The 17,555-nt window shown below is 41.0% G+C and overlaps 1 protein-coding gene across 4 annotated transcripts in view; it reads right to left on the reverse strand.

Moving 5' to 3' along the window:
* Positions 1–17,555, reverse strand: part of dock3 (dedicator of cytokinesis 3) — a 919,050-nt gene that overhangs the window by 68,876 nt on the left and 832,619 nt on the right. For 2 of the 4 annotated variants that reach the window (XM_039772621.1, XM_039772619.1), the window contains 3 exons: positions 14,526–14,584; positions 8,984–9,135; positions 5,964–6,049 (listed from right to left, as the gene is read on the reverse strand). In XM_039772621.1, the coding sequence (XP_039628555.1) occupies positions 5,964–6,049; positions 8,984–9,135; positions 14,526–14,584 (297 nt within the window). The remainder of the gene's footprint in view (positions 1–5,963; positions 6,050–8,983; positions 9,136–14,525; positions 14,585–17,555) is intronic. The other 2 variants (XM_039772622.1, XM_039772620.1) reach the window with 1 other exon arrangement.

The following is a 17,555-nucleotide window of genomic DNA, read 5'->3' on the forward strand; positions in this document are numbered from 1 at the left end:
TACATCTCTATTGTTTTTCCAGTTGGAGAAGAGGCAGGTGAAGTAGCTTGCCCTTGGTCACCCAGTGTCAGTAGCACGATTTGAGCCACAACCTCAGGGTTTGATGTCCAAAGCCTTTTTGTGGATACATACTCAAAAACTCAATGTACTGTAACAACACCAAACCTACTTATTCAAATTCAGGGGGGAAGAGGGAGGAGAATGTCCCAGAAGGTCAGGGTACAAGACTAGAAAGGGCCCTCAGCCATTTCCAGACCCAGTCATGGACCCTAACAACTGAAACAGGAACCATTTTGTCAAAACCCAATCACCTAACCTGCACTTTAGAGGTAGATGTGGGAGAAAAACCAAAGAGCCAAATGAATCCAAACACAGACAGGGGCAGAAAGTGGTACAGGATTGAAATCCAGGATACTGGATCCATGAGAAAGCTGTGCAAATCTCTTTGCATACATTCTGTTTCATAAATAATTAATTTCACAGCAGTTATAAAGAAGGTTGCAAGAAATATTAATGGGTTCAAGATTCAGTATGTTAGTTATCCATAAGCTAATGTGTCTCTTATTTATTTATTAGTACCAGTAAGCTTGGCTTAAGTCCTCCCACTGGCCATTTTCTGACTTATTTTTAGCATTCCTGAAAATAATAATGATACTACTACTACTACTACTACTACTACTAATAATAATAATAATAATAATAATGATACTACTACTACTACTACTACTACTACTACTACTACTACTAATAATAATATAATGATACTACTACTACTACTACTAATAATAATAATAATAATAATAATAATGATACTACTACTACTACTACTACTAATAATAATAATAATAATAATAATAATAATAATGATACTACTACTACTACTACTACTACTACTAATAATAATAATAATAATGATGATGATGGGGCAGCACGGTGGTGCAGTGGTAGCTCTGTTGCCTCACGGTTAGGATACCCGGGTTCACTTCCCAGTTTGCATGTTCTCCCCGTGTCTGCGTGGGTTTCCTCCCACAGTCCAAAGACATGCAGGTTAGGTGCATTGGCGGTCCTAAATTGTCCCTGGTGTGTGCTTGGTGTGTGGGTGTGTGTGTTTGCGTCTTGCGGTGGGCTGGCGCCCTGCCCAGGGTTTGTTTCCTGCCTTGCACCCTGTGTTAGCTGGGATTGGCTCCAGTAGACCCCCTGTAGTTAGGATATAGCGGGTTGGATAATGAATGGATAATAATAATACTAATAATAATAATAATAATACAATTTTTAAGTTTTGAGAATGACCCAAGTATTGGTTTTCACAAAGTTTGCTGCTTCAGTGTTTTTAGATCTTTTTGTCAGATGTTTCTATGGTATATTGAAGTATAATTACAAGCATTTCATAAGTTTCAAAGGCTTTTATCGTTGATTACATTAAGTTTATGGCCCTTCTTTCTTTTTCAAGACCTCTGCCTCCACCCTGGCATGCTGTTAATCAACTTCTGGGTCCAATCTTGACTGATGGCAGCCCATTCTTGCAAAATCAATACTTGGAGTTTGACAGAATTGGCGGGTTTGGTTTGCCCACCCAGCTCTTGAGGATTGACCAGTTTTTAATGTGATTAAGGTCTGAGGAGTTTCCTGGCTATGGACCCAAAATTTCGATGTTTTGTTTCCTGAGCCACTTAGTTATTACTTTTGCCTTATGGCCCAGTGGTCCATCATACTGGAAAAGGCATTGTGGGTCACCAAACTGTTCTTGGATGGTTGGGAGAAGTTGTTCTTGGAGGATGTTTTGGTCCCATTCACTACAACGCTGCAAATATTGAGTCTCTGTCAATAAAGGCCTTTAAAACTTATGAAATGCTTGTATAAAGTATCTATCTATCTATCTATCTATCTATCTATCTATCTATCTATCTATCTATCTATCTATCTATCTATCTATCTATCTATCTATCTATCTAATTCTACATCAGTATAAAATAGAACTATCTGACAAAAAGATCTAAAAACACTGAAGCAGCAAACTTTGTGAAAACCAATACTTGTGTCATTCTTAAAACTTTTGGCCACGACTGCAGAGCTACAGTCACACATTGTAACAACGTTCTCATCAACAAAACTAATTGTAATAATTAACGATAAAATGGCAACTTGAAGTGTGACTACACAGCCTCTAGGAAATGGATTTCATCCCAGCAGGTGCCTCGGTCAACAGACAGCCAAAAAAATTTGGCTTTGCAGTTTCATTTTATGAAAATCTCATCTTTACCAAGCAGCAGTTTAGTACATCTGTCACAAGTAAGTTGCATCAAAGAATGTAGCAGAACATGAGCTGAGTTACCTGGCATTGCCCAGGTGACAAACTTGGAACGACAAAAACTAATTACATATTACGAAATGTTATTACCTTTAAGTTTGTTACATTTTTAACGATTGTTAGTGTCGGAATGGTTCTTTGTACATTATCCTCTGTTGTTTTCCTTCTGATGCAAAGAGCCCAGAGTTGCACTAATAACTCTGGCGATGATGTGGGACCAACTGAGGTAGCTTGGGGTTATGATAGAAATTGTGAGAGGAATCTTTGATTACAGAAAAGTATGAATGTAATTGACCTCCAGCTATGTGTGCTGAAAGGAAAGCATGCTAACCATCAGACTTCCATGACAAAGTGTTTTAGAAAGAAATAACATTTATGATAAAAAATTCCGATAAGAAAATCTTTGTAGTACATAAACTAGCTCAAAGGAGCACGTTCATTGTACAAGCTCATTTTTCTAAGAACGGTGAACTTAACGTAACATATTTGCAAGTGAAGAACTTGAACGTGAGCTATAGTTCAGTTTTACGTGACATTCTCGATCTGGTTTAGGTCCAGATTAAATGTTTAACATTACCCTGTAATGTAGGGGGTGGAGTCAAATCCAAAGACGGTATTCAAGTAAACACAAAAAGTGGATTTTTACGAATATTTATTATGTATGAATGTTTTGCCATTTATTTGTATTCGTAAAAAATAACGTCAAATCAATTAGGCACTGTCTGTGTCTGCCTGCCTGTGCTTCAGCTGCACCCCCGCTGACATGAGCACGCGGTGAAGCTCCACTGTCGCTTTTAGGAAAACGTTGGACTTCACGAGGCCACTTTATATTTTTCCCCGCTGGACATGCAATATGTGACGCAAATTTTGATTGGCAGCATAACAGCTTAGCTCACCTACACGCTGGTTCCACAGTCATCATTTTTGTCACACGGTTGGAAATAGAGTGGTAATTTATATGTACACTTCCATATATTTAATTTCTTTTTTAACTGGGAGGATATTAGCATAGTCCTGTGGTGGGTTGGCACCCTGCCCAGGATTGGTCCCTGCCTTGTGCCCTGTGTTGGCTGGGATTGGCTCCAGCAGACCCCCGTGACCCTGTGTTCGGATTCAGCGGGTTGGATAATGGATGGATGGATGGATGGATATTAGCATATCTGGTTATACGTGTTGTCACAGACATGTGCATGGGAAACATCTGAAGGGACTGCAAAATAGTAATTATACGCCAGATGAGGAGGTGGCGGAGTGTGCTAACTGTCTCTCTCAGTCTCTTGCAGAGACAACAACAACAACAACATTTATTTCTATAGCACATTTTCATACAAACAGTAGCTCAAAGTGCTTTACATATTAAAGAATAGAAAAATGAAAGACACAATTATAAAACAAAATAAAAACAAAAGAGCATTCTTAAGAAATCCTACTTGGTTCTGGCACCGACAATGACGTCACTTCCGGTCAAGAAAACGCCACTTCCAGTTCCAGTGCCGATGACGGCATGTCCTGTTTTATCAGTTAACACCGCCATCTTGTCTCCATGCAATCAGTTCTGTTCTGGACTCTGTTCTATGCACATCGTGCTACTTCAAATCAACTTTTGCAGCCGGGAAAAACAACATACAGGTGGCTGCCCCAAATCTTTATGATGTCTTTGACTCTTTCTTATTACAGTGTTTGTTGCTGGGTATAACTCAATAAAGTGTATTTAAATAAAAAAAGACTTCATAATTATTGTATTTTATTCAAGGACACTGTAATAACCTAATATAAGGCATGCAAAATTGAAAAAAGTAAACTCATGGGTCATTTATTCTCACTCCTTAAAAAATACAAAATGAACTGAACATGAACCAGTTCAAAATTGAAATGGTGAACTGTGAACGTGGATTTGTTCATTTTAATTTGTGTGAATGGAACTTTGAGCGAGTTCTTGTGAGGTGTGAACGAAAATGAAATTCAGGCGCTGAAAGTTTACACAGTTGATGACTCTGCGTGTTTTAGTATCATCTGCTGATAAAAGCTCCATTGAAGAGAAATGCTACTCTCATAATGCAGAAATACCAATAGCCATTAACTAAATGACAGTAGATCTTATTTGTGACCCATGTACAATACTACCAATTGGTAAGCGGTTTCAGGCATCGCTGTTCACTCTGTTATGTATATACAGTATACTGTATGTATTGTGGGCGGCACGGTGGCGCAGTGGTAGCGCTGCTGCCTCGCAGTTAGGAGACCTGGGTTCGCTTCCCGGGTCCTCCCTGCGTGGAGTTTGCATGTTCTCCCCGTGTCTGCGTGGGTTTACTCCGGGCGCTCCGGTTTCTCCCACAATCCAAAGACATGCAGGTTAGGTGGATTGGCAATTCTAAATTGGCCCTAGTGTGTGCTTGGTGTGTGGGTGTGTTTGTGTGTGTCCTGCGGTGGGTTGGCACCCTGCCCAGTATTGGTTCCTGCCTTGTGCCCTGTGTTGGCTGGGATTGGCTCCAGCAGACCCCCGTGACCCTGTATTCGGATTCAGCGGGTTAGACAATGGATGGATGGATGTACGTATTGTTACACACGTGCGCTTGGGAGTCGACTTCAGGGCTTATCTAATGGTGCTGCTGCTCTCTTTTCTTCTGAAAACCTTACGACCGGTGACAGGAACATGAGTGACATCACTTCCGGGTTCTAATCCCCTGAGCCCGCCTCTTCCACCCTGCCCACCTCTTAACCGGCTTCTCTACCCTCATGGAGTCAGTCTAGTTTTAGAATCGTGCCTGTGAAGACGTTATTCAAACCATACCTTAATTTCATGTTGTTATAAAAGGTTGCCTCAAATCATTATCTTTTATTTTGTGCTTCATTTACTTTGTCCGTGCAGTATTTACGTGTATATTACAGGGTATTGAATGTCAAATAGGCAGATATAATGAAGACATTGAGTCCAAGTCATTATGTATGCAGTCAGTGTCTCGCAACAAAAAGCAAAATCTGAAGATTGAATTTATATGCAATATTCAGAATTCACTTCATATATATAAATTTGACTCCATACGTAGTAAATCCTTTTTTTTTACATATTCCAAAATTATTTCTATATTTACTATATATATATATGTCAGCAAGATCGGTAAGTAAGCAAGCAAAAGTTCCCCAAGGACAAAATTTTGGGCTCCAAAGCAATCCACTCTCTTCCTGGCAGACTGGGATATGTGTGCAAAATTTTCTTGAGATTGAAGCAAAGGCATGAAATTCTATAAAGAACATAGAGCTTAATATATAAGCTCAAACAAAACAACATTTCCTTTTATACATACAGTACATTACAGATTGATTACAGATTAATAACTTTTAAAATGCGCACACATAGGAATCATTTAGAAACAGTTAGAGAAAACCCACATTGCCATGCATAGCACTACTTGGAAAATTCAGATTCCTATTTGAGATTGGCAGATAGTACAGTATGCACAGTTTTAAACACATAGTTATGACTCAGACTGCAGATATGAAGGGATGGCATTTTCCTATGCTGTTCTTATCAGTCAAAGACACACCATAATCAGGCTTAGCTCTTTTAAGAAGTACTTTAAATCAGCATTAACAGTTGCCCACCCCCCTAACCCCCGGCCCCCCCAGTTTTCAGCCAGTCCCAGGCTATGCTTACAGCAGGCTGAAGAGCTCCCTGTAGTTTTCGTCTCCCTTCCCCTCAGACACCAGACTGTCCAATTTATCAATTAATTCGGCCTCCACCTGGAACGATGACAATGACAGAAACATTAAGCAGAACTATTAACAACCCAAAACCTCAATGATTTAAAAGTTCATTAACCTACCACATGAGATTAGACTCATTTATTTGACACAGTATACGGATTCTGCTAAAGTAAGGCATGGCTGTAAGTTTCACTACTATGCAATAATTCTGGTTTCTATAGTTGCTTTTGAAAGAAAGTTAGCTTAACAGGGTTTGAAAGATGGCGTCTGAAAAGAGTTAATCTTTAATGATCCCACTCTGCTTTTTTAAATGACCCAATCAATCATGGCATTTGTCGAACCAGAGTGCCAAATATATTTTTATGTGTTAAAAAAGGTGGAAGTTAAGGACTGAAAATCTTCAGCTAATATATATTAAAAATCATAACTGAAACAAATCATAATATTTAGTCCACCTTAAATGAATACACTTTATCTAGTAGCTAATTGTAATAGCCATTAATCACATTCTAAGTTTATTTATTCAAATACGGGGTCAAGGTGGATAGGAATTGGTGCCAGCAACATTGGGTGCAAAGAAGGAGCCAACCCTTGCCAGGAAACCAGGGAAATGTGCCATCACACACTCATAATGAGTCATACAAGGTCAGAAAATCTGTGCACCTTTGGGACGGAGGAGAAATCTGAACTACCCAGAGAAACACTTACATGAGCACAGGGAAAACTGGCAAGCTCCAAGGAAACCAGAATTGAGCTAGTATTTGAACCCAGGCCATGGAGCTCTGTCCCAACTATGAGGAATGCACTGATTTTAAGGTATAGCCTGAGAAATGAAAGCTGCAATGAAGTGATGCAGTTAAGGGAGAATACCCTCCATAATGTCTGGGGCAGCCAATATCCCTCTCTGCTTCCCAGTTTAAAATTACAAATCAAACAATTCAGAGGTGATTAAAGTGCCAAATGCAGACTTTCATTTTAAGGGTTTTATATGGTTCCCCCATTTTGGTAGAGTGGTGGCTCTGACGCTGGCCGGTTTGAATCTCGTAAATGAGTGATTCCACTCCATTGGGCCCCTGGGCAAGGTCCTTAACCTGCAGTTGCTCCATCCTGGGTATGACGTTAACCTGCATCCGGCGTCACGAGCAGGTCCGTCAACTTGAAGGGAAAACTTGTGGGCTGGTGGTAGGATTGGCACTCCAGCCACCGTAAAAAACCTCACGTTGATCCAGTGTGGTGCTGAGGTGTCACATGTTGGTCTGAGTCTGGGTGGATCGTCGTGTGGTGGGTGCAGCAACGTGCTGCAATCAGCTTCCAACCTCTGATTTTAGAGCACCATATTATTGGGGATGCGGCCATGGCAGGTCTATTAAAGCTATCCTATTTAGTTCTTTGTCTCTTGCATGCAATGCCTGCTTGAAGTCTGTGATTTTATAGACATCACCAGGTGCCGAGGATCTTTTCTGTCCTCTAATGCAGCTCCTGTTTGTTTCAGGGGGCCTTGTGCCCTTATGTTTTCGCTTCAGCATATTTAAAGCCTGCTCAACTGGATTTAAATCAGGTGGAGATGTTTAGCTTTGTGGCCTCAGCAATATGTTTGGTTCATTATCTTGTTATAGGATGAAGCATCGTCCAATAAGTTTGGAGGCATTTACTGGAACCTGAACAGATCAGGTGTTTCTCTACACCTCAGAATTCACTGTGCCACTGCCGTCAGTAGTTCCGTCATCAATGAAGAGAAGTGTGCGAGGGCCTGCCCAAGCTAATACACCACCACCACTATGCTTAACAGGTGAGGTGGTCTGCTTTGGATCTTCAGCAGTTTCTTCTCGTCTCCGTACCCTACTTACTCTGATCAGGCTCATCTTTGTTTTGTCTCACCACAAGACCTCCTCCCAGAATTCTGCGGGCTCTTTGAAGTCCTTCTTCACAAACTGTAATCTGGCCATCCTGTTTTTGTGGCTAACTGGTGTTTTGCATCTTGCAGTGTGTCCTCTGTGTTTCTGTTCATGAAGTCTTCTGCTGATAGTCATCTCTGACACACACCCACATCAGCCCCCTGAAGTCTGTTTCTCATTTGTCAAGCACGTATTTGTGGCTTTTTCTTCCCCATAGTGAGGATTCATCTGTCATCAACAGTGGAGGTCTTCCTTGGCCTCACCGGTGCGTTCTTTCTTCTTAGTGATATTCCACACAGTTGATTTATGTCATCCTCAGGTTTTACTAATGTTTTTAATTGGTTGTATTCTTGTTTTCCAACCTAAAAATGGCTTCTTTGACTTTCATTGGCACAGCTCTTTTTCTCGTGTTGGACAATGGAAACTACAGATTACAAAAAGCAGAATCAGGCCGCGGTATTTTATGAAGCAATGAAATCCACCCGAGGAATCATAAACACCAGGGACGCCAATTGTCCCAACTATTATGATTCCCTGAAATGAGGTGACCATATAGAAGAAGAGTTGTCATTGCTACATATTGTGACCAAAATGTCAGCAAATCTCCTTATGTGAAAGTCTGCAATGTGCACTTTAATCACGATGTCTGAATTGTTTGAGTTGTGATTTTGACTTATGGAGCAAAGGACCAAATCAAGTAAAAAGGTGTCTTTGTCCCAAACATTATGGAGGACACTTTAAAACTATTGAGTCATGTTTTAAAAGCAAAAAATGATCTTACTGTAAAGTGTTTTAGCAAACATTGGATTAAATCATTTTAATATTATATTATAGTATACAGTAAATACCTACAGGGCCAGTATAAACATCATATCACATCACATTAGGCACCTTTTGAACTGCTCACATTTACTAAAGTGTGTATTTAAATTACTTCCTGCATTTCCACTGGACAGTTCTTGGCTCCCACCCTGTACCCAGTTTTGTTTTGCCATGATAGTTGCCAACTCTCTGTGACCATAAAATGGATAAGAATGCAACAAAATGGATGTCTGGAGGAGTGTCATTCACTCACTTGTTTGAAATTTCCATTCTTCCTCTGCTCCCAGTCCATCATGTCATGAAAAATTGGGATCATGATGTTCCGTACTTCATGCTGTGGCACAAGTGTGACGCCAAGGAAAGGACCGATCATCCCGGGAATGAAGTGGATTTTATTTTCCCCTGCTTGGACAAAAAGTTAATTGTTTAATGATTTGACACATGCATAGAGATTCATTCATTTCCATGCCATCCAAGGAGATACGAAGTTACTCTGGAAAAAGAATCCGTGGAAAGAAAAATGTAACGCCTTACCAAACTTGTGGCAGGCATTCTGTGTTCAGTGACACGAGCTTGGATCCATTCTGAAACTTGCATGGGAAAAGTCGGATGTTATTAGCTTTTATTGATCAAGTTATTTACCTGTCCTTCTTAAAGACACGGCAGACCCACCTTTAATAGATTTGGGACATGTCATGTCATTGTCTAACTCGGTAAATCCAGACCAGGGTTGCATGGAGCCTATCCCAGTCAGAATAGGCCACAAGGTAGGAACGAACCCTGGATAGAACACCAGTCCATCATGGGGTGAACACATACCAACACACCTCTCACTAGGGTAAAGTATCATCACCAGTTTACCTAACCTGCATGTCTTTGGGCAGTGGGAAGAAACCAGAGCAGCCGGAGGAAACCTATGCAGACAGAGAGGACCTGGGACGTGAGCAGTAGGTCTCTTTACTGCGCCACTGTGCCACTCATATCTGGGACATAAAAACATGGATTTGAAAAAGAAGAGGAAGACCTTCAGTCCATCGGGCTCATCATTTATTTAGCTAACAGCTAAGCTGTCCCTAAACTTCATCCAGATTTTTCTTAGAGGTTAATAATAATAATAATAATACATTTTATTTAGAGTGCCTTTCAAAAAACTCAAGGTCACTGTACAATCAGGTTAAAAAAAATAAAAACATGACTAGAAAATTTAAAATCCAAATAAAACATCAGATAAAACACCAATAACAGTTACAGTGAATATGCAATTTTGAACAGATGAGTTTTGAGATTAGCCTGGAATTGGTGAAGGGTAGTTATGTTCCTAAGGTAAGCAGGTAATGAGTTCCATAAGGAAGGTGCCGATCTGCTAAATGCTCGGTATCCCATCGTGACAAGACGTGCTGGTGGATTATTTAAGTTGATGGAAGAAGAGGATCTGAGCATGCGAGAGGGTTTAGTGACTTGTAGGAGCTCAGAGAGATATGTGGGGGCAAGATTATGAATGGCCTTATATGTAAGGACAAAAATTTTGTAGTTGACCCTAAACTTTATTGGCAGCCAATGAAGCTGCTGAATAACGGGTGTGATGTGATCAGAGTAGGGTGTTTTAGTAATTATACGAGCAGCCGAATTTTGAACAAGTTGAAGTTTATGTAGTAACTTTTGGGGCAGACCAAAGAGAAGTGAATTGCAATAGTCCAGGCGGGAGGTGACCAAACTGTTGACTAAAATGGCAGTAGACTGATTTGACAGAAATGGCGATTAATGTTTCGCAGGTGGAAGTAAGCTGCTCGAGTAACAGAACTGATGTGAGACTGGAAAGACAACGTGCTGTCCAGAATTACACCAAGGCTTTTTATCTGATCTGTACAGGTAACAGATGTGTTGTCTATTAATACTGAGATCTTCGATGCCTTCGCTATTGCAGATTTCGTGCCCATAAGAAGCACCTCAGTTTTATTGGAGTTCAACTGCAAGAAGTTAGAAGAGAACCAGGACTTAATCTCAGCAAGGCAATCAGTAAGTGAGGATGGTGGAAGCGATGCAGATGGTGAAGTTGAGATATATAACTGGGTGTCGTCTGCGTAACAATGAAAGTTTATCTTCCATTTACGAAAAATGACACCCAAAGGAAGCAGATAAATGATAAACAGCGAGGGGCCAAGGACAGAATCTTGAGGAACCCCAGATACTACAGGAGTGGGAGTGGAGGTACATGTGTCCAGCTAACAAAGTTAACAAAGTTTCTGCTTCAAATGCGTGTTTCAGTAGTTTGTTACTGTTGTACTTATGGGGATCTTAAGTGGAAACATAATGCCTGAGAAGTGTAGGTATAGCTCAAGTTCAAGTTTCTTTATTGTCATTGCATACAAATACAGAGTACAAGTAGAAAGGAAATTGAATGTGTTTAGGACCATGGTGCAAATAGACAACACGTAGTGCAACAAGATTATATACTGTACACCATTTAGTGCAAGTACAACATACAGTGTGCAGTAAACGGACATGACCAGGTAGGACAAAGTACAGCAGATCGGTTATAACTGGATCACTAACGTTTTAACAGCAGCAGCATCGTTTTGTTATAAGCAGTTAACCATTGTACACTGGAGTGTAGTAACAGTTTAACACTCATACAGTGCAATGTGAGTATTTGATTTAGACCAGGGGTCCACAACTAAGGTCCAGGAGGGCCCCAATGGCTGTAGATTTTAATTCTAACCCCTTTCTTATTAGTGACTTGTTTTTACTTTTGAATTAATTTTATTTGACTTGTTCTTGAAGATTCAGACCTCATAATTGTTACCACAACGATGTCCTCACCTCTGTAGTAATTTGTGGCCTGCAGCACTGCAATTCCCATACCTCATCAGGACGGAGCTAGTCAGCACACGATCTGTAACACCTCTGAAAAACATGGTGAGGATCAAGGGTGGGGAGGCTCTTTCGGACCCTTTCTCAGCCATGGCAGGAAGTAAAGGCATTGTTGTGCTTTCTTGGCAACAGATGAGGCTCCAGCTGAGGTCCTCAGTGATATGAACGCTGTGGAACTTGACATTTGTGACCTTCTCAATGGTGGAGCCATTTATGTGGAGTGGACTATGAACTGAGGGGACTTTCTGAAATTAACAACCACCTTTTTAGTTTTGGTGACGCTGACAGACGGGTTGTTGTCAGTGCACCAGGCTGTCAGATGTTTGACCTGTTTTCTGTATGTTGACTCATCGTTGTTACGGATGGGGCCTACCACAGTTGTGTCATCAGCAAACTTGACTGATGTGATTGGAGCTAAACTGGGCAGTGCAGTCATTCGTCAGCAATTTTAAAAACAGTGGAAAGAGGACTCACCCCTGCGGTGCTCTGGTACTCCATGTCATGGTGCTGGAGATGTTGATGTCAAATTAATAAGAGTAAAAAATGGCTGCCATTGCATAACTCAGATGGACGCTGAACATTAGTTATGTTTGAAGTGGTTCCCCACTCACTGTTTAACGCTTCGAGTAGCTTGAAAAGTGCTATAGACATGTAATGAATTATTATTATTATTAAGAAGAAGAAGACGAAAGTGGTTATAAGAAAATGTGATTCAGTCGTTCAGATAGTCGACCTGAGGGTATTCTCTCCTGTATGCTGGATGTGTGACTTGAATGTTATGAACATTTCTTATAATGATAGAAAAACTGCAGTATTAATGTTTTCTTTAATCTTTTAATTATCTCGATCTCCGATCATGCATTATTCATTAACTTCTAAACATTCACCGGGAGACACGCCGCATCCTCGCTGAGATCCTTGCAGGAACCTAAGATTTCTTTATTTCACTTGAAGTTACAGATGAACCCACACCATCAGAGTTCATCTGTTTATTTGTAGCACTGTTTATTCATAGATTTTACAACACCAATTCACTGAAATAACCAAAATTCATAAAACACATCCCCTTAATTTAAAATCTGTAGATGGCACTGTTGTCTTTTTTTATAATTGCTGATTGCTTTGCTGCATGACCAAAATTATGTTCAGCTACACATTTTTTGGTTTCAAATATATTAAAGGCAATGCAGACTACTACTTGTTATAGCTTATCTCAGGGGTTACAGCTTTCTGTGACAGAAAAAATAAATTGAAAGGAGTCAAGCTACATAAGGAGCCAGGCTTCAGTTGGTCACAGTCCAGAGATGTAAGGCCCTCAGCACTGAACAGGTCCCCTTCTAATAAAGATGGTCACCCTATGACAGGAAACCAATAAACAACAAAAGAAGGGCTGTTAGTCACCTGATCTGAAGTACTTAAGGCCGACTGCCAGGGTGATGCCCTGTGGTGCAGAAAATGAAGGCATTGAGAGAAGGTGAGGCTGAGAACAACGATAACTGCTCAAGCAGAGACAAGGATTCCAGCCATTGAGCTGAGAGCTATAGGGGCTTAGTGGATAAGAACCGGGCTGTAATCCACAAATTCAATCCCTACACACACTTGCTATGTGACATTGAGGTGTCATTTATTTTTTCTGCGCTACAGTTGTTTTACAGCTCTGTGCTTATAAAGCACAATGGGGTTGGAACCTGTTACTGGAATAAGCCACTGAAAACACATAAGAAAATATACTTATAATCAGAATTTAGTGGTGGCTCTGAGGCTAAGGATCTGTGCTGGTATCTGGAAGGTTGCAGGATCAAGTCCCATTACTGCCAGAGGGGATCCTACTCTTAAGCAAGGCCCTTAGCCTAAAAATTGCTCCGGGGCGCCATACAATGGCCGACCCTGCACTCTGACCCTCCAAAGGTCAGAAAAGGCAATGCAGAATACCCCAGGGATTAATAAAGTATGTCAATTCAATTCACCATTACTTAATGTACAGGAATTGAACTTGGTAACTTTGGAGCTACTTAGAACATGACAGACCATCACATCAGGTGTCTTGGGAGGTTTGGTTAGCTGGTTTGAAATTTGTGCCTTTTAAAATCTATTAAAATGAGTTTAAACTCCTTCTGATAGCCTCCTTTCACTATTGTAATGGTATCTTCTACTTTCATATGTATAACCTCTGCCTTTTTCCTCAAAACCTCAAATGTAATGTGATCAAAGAGTGGAAGACTTCCTTCATCATGTTCTTTTCTTTTGGAATGGAGGATAGAAGGTCCGGGAGAAAGACAGTACCTCCCCTGGGACAGGAGAAGGCAGCCCCCCTGGCCTGCATTGGGGCCATGGGATTGGAGCTTAGAAAGCTCAACACTGTTGGGGCCCATGGCCACCGCCAGGGGGTGCCCGGATGGTTTTAGAGCCATGGACTGCAGCACTTCTGCCACACCAAGAAGTTCTGCCAGAATAGGATCCTGCTACACCCGGAGTGTTTCCCGGTGCCCAGGCAGCACTTCCACCACACCAGGAAGTACTGCAGGAAGCTCATCAACAAGCACCTGGAGTACATCCGTATACAATATAAAAGGGGCCACCTCACTCCATTCAGAGAAATGCAGTTGGGAGGCAGAGGAAAGAGCTTGTGGGAGATTAGTGAAGCGGGCGAAAGAAAGAAAGAAAGAAAGAAAGAAAGAAAGAAAGAAAGAAAGAAAGAAAGAAAGAAAGAAAGAAAGAAAGAAAAGGACTGTGATCTATTTGTGGTGCTTTGTACATTGTGTGGTGCTGTAAAGCACAAGAACAATAAACATGTGTGATTTTGGACTTGGGTGTCGTGTGTCTGTCTGGGTCCAGGCTGATTCTCCACAGTATGTATATATAAGTTGTTAATATATGGTCAATGTGCAAGACATATTCCAAATTATACTTAAACTTTGTCTCACCTAGGTTCTGCCACATACTGAACAGCTCATAAGCCATCATCACCCTCATATCGCCATACCTGTTAAGAAAAATTCAAAACACAAAAATTACAATTACAATAAAACGAAGAGGGAGCAAACAGTAATATCAAAACATCCATCCATTTACTCATAATATTGCACTTTTAAAGTTAACTCAAAATGTATCCGGTTGACTTGGTATGTTCAAATTTCACTTCATATACACTCACCTAAAGGATTATTAGGACCACCATACTAATACGGTGTTTGACCCCTTTTCGCCTTCAGAGCTGCCTTAATTCTACGTGGCATTGATTCAACAAGGTGCTGAAAGCATTCTTTAGAAATGTTGGCCCATATTGATAGGATAGCATCTTGCAGTTGATGGACATTTGTGGGATGCACATCCAGGGCACGAAGCTCCCGTTCCACCACATCCCAAAGATGCTCTATTGGGTTGAGATCTGGCGACTGTGGGGGCCATTTTAGTACAGTGAACTCATTGTCATGTTCAAGAAACCAATTTAAAATGATTCGAGCTTTGTGACATGGTGCATTATCCTGCTGGAAGTAGCCATCAGAGGATGGGTACATGGTGGTCATGAAGGGATGGACATGGTCAGAAACAATGCTCAGGTAGCCTGTGGCATTTAAACGATGCCCAATTGGCACTAAGAGGCCTAAAGTGTGCCAAGAAAACATCCCCCACACTATTACACCACCACCACCAGCCTGCACAGTGGTAACAAGGCATGATGGATCCATGTTCTCATTCTGTTTACGCCAAATTCTGACTCTACCATTTGAATGTCTCAACAGAAATCGAGACTCATCAGACCAGGCAACATTTTTCCAGTCTTCAACTGTCCAATTTTGGTGAGCTTGTGCAAATTGTAGCCTCTTTTTCCTATTTGTAGTGGAGATGAGTGGTACCCGGTGGGGTCTTCTGCTGTTGTAGCCCATCCGCCTCAGGGTTGTGCGTGTTGTGGCTTCACAAATGCTTTGCTGCATACCTCGGTTGTAACGAGTGGTTATTTCAGTCAAAGTTGCTCTTCTATCAGCTTGAATCAGTCGGCCCATTCTCCTCTGACCTCTACCATCAACAAGGCATTTTCGCCCACAGGACTGCCCCATACTGGATGTTTTTCCCTTTTCAAACCATTCTTTGTAAACCTTAGAAATGGTTGTGCGTGAAAATCCCAGTAACTGAGCAGATTGTGAAATACTCAGACGGCCCGTCTGGCACCAACAACCATGCCACGCTCAAAATTGCTTAAATCACCTTTCTTTCCCATTCTGACATTCAGTTTGGAGTTCAGGAGATTGTCTTGACCAGGACCACACCCCTAAATGCATTGAAGCAACTGCCATGTGATTGGTTGATTAGATAATTGCATTAATGAGAAATTGAACAGGTGTTCCTAATAATCCATCAGGTGAGTGTATATCAAGCTAGACTATATGTATTGTGGATTTGCCTGCATATATTTTTACATATATCTCGTTTGAATGTATATCTTCAAAACTGCCTCCTCTTGCTTCTTAAGATCTGGAGATTTATAGGAATACCTTAAAGAATACTCCATCCAAAAATGGCATTTTTTTTGTATGTTACTTACTCCATGTGGTCTGTAGTGATGGCCAGTTTTAATGCATTTTTTAAGATTTATTTGCTTTGCAGACGCTTTTATCCCAAGCAACTTACTAAAGATGTCAACATAATCGAAGTGAAACTTCATAACAAAATACAAGTGAGTTACAAGTCCTAGGTTACAAAATTTTAACAAGGCCATTATCAGTTAGACATGACATTCACCAAATACGGGAGTCTTCAAAGGCTTCTTAAACACATGGAGGGAGTCAGAATTTCAAATGGAGGGGTAGGTTTTCTATGGAGAATGGAGGTAATGTTTCTTACAGAATGGGTGGCCAACACCGGACAACAGCAAACAATCACAAAAACATCCATGAAAAAAATCTCAAGTTACTCATGTTACTTGTCAACCACATGTCATGTCATCCATTTGCATGCTCACAAAGTGCAAAACGCATGCATTTTTTACTAAAATATTGTTAAATAAGTGCCTCCTGGACAATAAAAGTACTCCACAAAGATGAAGTCTGTTTACCTGGGATCATGCTTTTGAAAGGAAGACCAATAAGTAAGGGGGAGATACCATTGAAGCAGATTACCAGGTACAGAAGCAACTTTTCTGGTGTACCATCAGGGCTTGAAGTGGGCCATTATGCACCACTACTCCACTTATTACTGCGGCGAACGGGAAGTAAATGGTTACGCACCAGGATTTCGCATCTGATCTTCTAAGGGGGGCGGCATGGTGGCGCAGTGGGTAGCGCTGCCGCCTCGCAGTTAGGAGACCCGGGTTCACTTCCCGGGTCCTCCCTGCGTGGAGTTTACATGTTCTCCCCGTGTCTGCGTGGATTTCCTTCAGGTGCTCCGGTTTCCTCCCACAGTCCAAAGACATGTAGGTTAGGTGCATTTGCGATTCTAAATTGTCCCTGGTGTGTGCGTGCGTGACCTGTGGTGGGCTGGCTCCCTGCACGGGGTTTGTTCCCTGCCTTGCGCTCCAGCAGACCCTCATGACCCTGTAGTTAGGATATAGCGTGTTGGATGATGGATGGATGGATGGATCTTCTAAGGGTTAGGGTCAAATGTATGACTATGACCCATGGGAGATCCCTGCCGACTCAATTAAGAAATCGTGTATCGGGAGAAGATTTGATTTGATTTCCTTTAATAGTCATTTCTTTGCATTTACATACATAAAAACAAAATAACATTTCACTTAAAACACCAGACAAACAGAATACAAACACAGTGGAAAAAAAATAATAAATAAAAATATATATAGGCCTAAAATACTCTTTCACATAAAACTATTCACATTGTGATTGTGTGATTGTAGAGTCTGACTGCAGTGAGAAAAAAAAAATCAATAATGTTGTCAAACTAACATGGATGCTCCTATACCTTCTCCCTGTCTACTTAAGGATAAATAAACTGGGAAG

Source organism: Polypterus senegalus, chromosome 12, assembly GCF_016835505.1.
Source record: "Polypterus senegalus isolate Bchr_013 chromosome 12, ASM1683550v1, whole genome shotgun sequence".
In the NCBI taxonomy this organism is placed as follows: Eukaryota; Metazoa; Chordata; class Cladistia; order Polypteriformes; family Polypteridae; genus Polypterus; species Polypterus senegalus.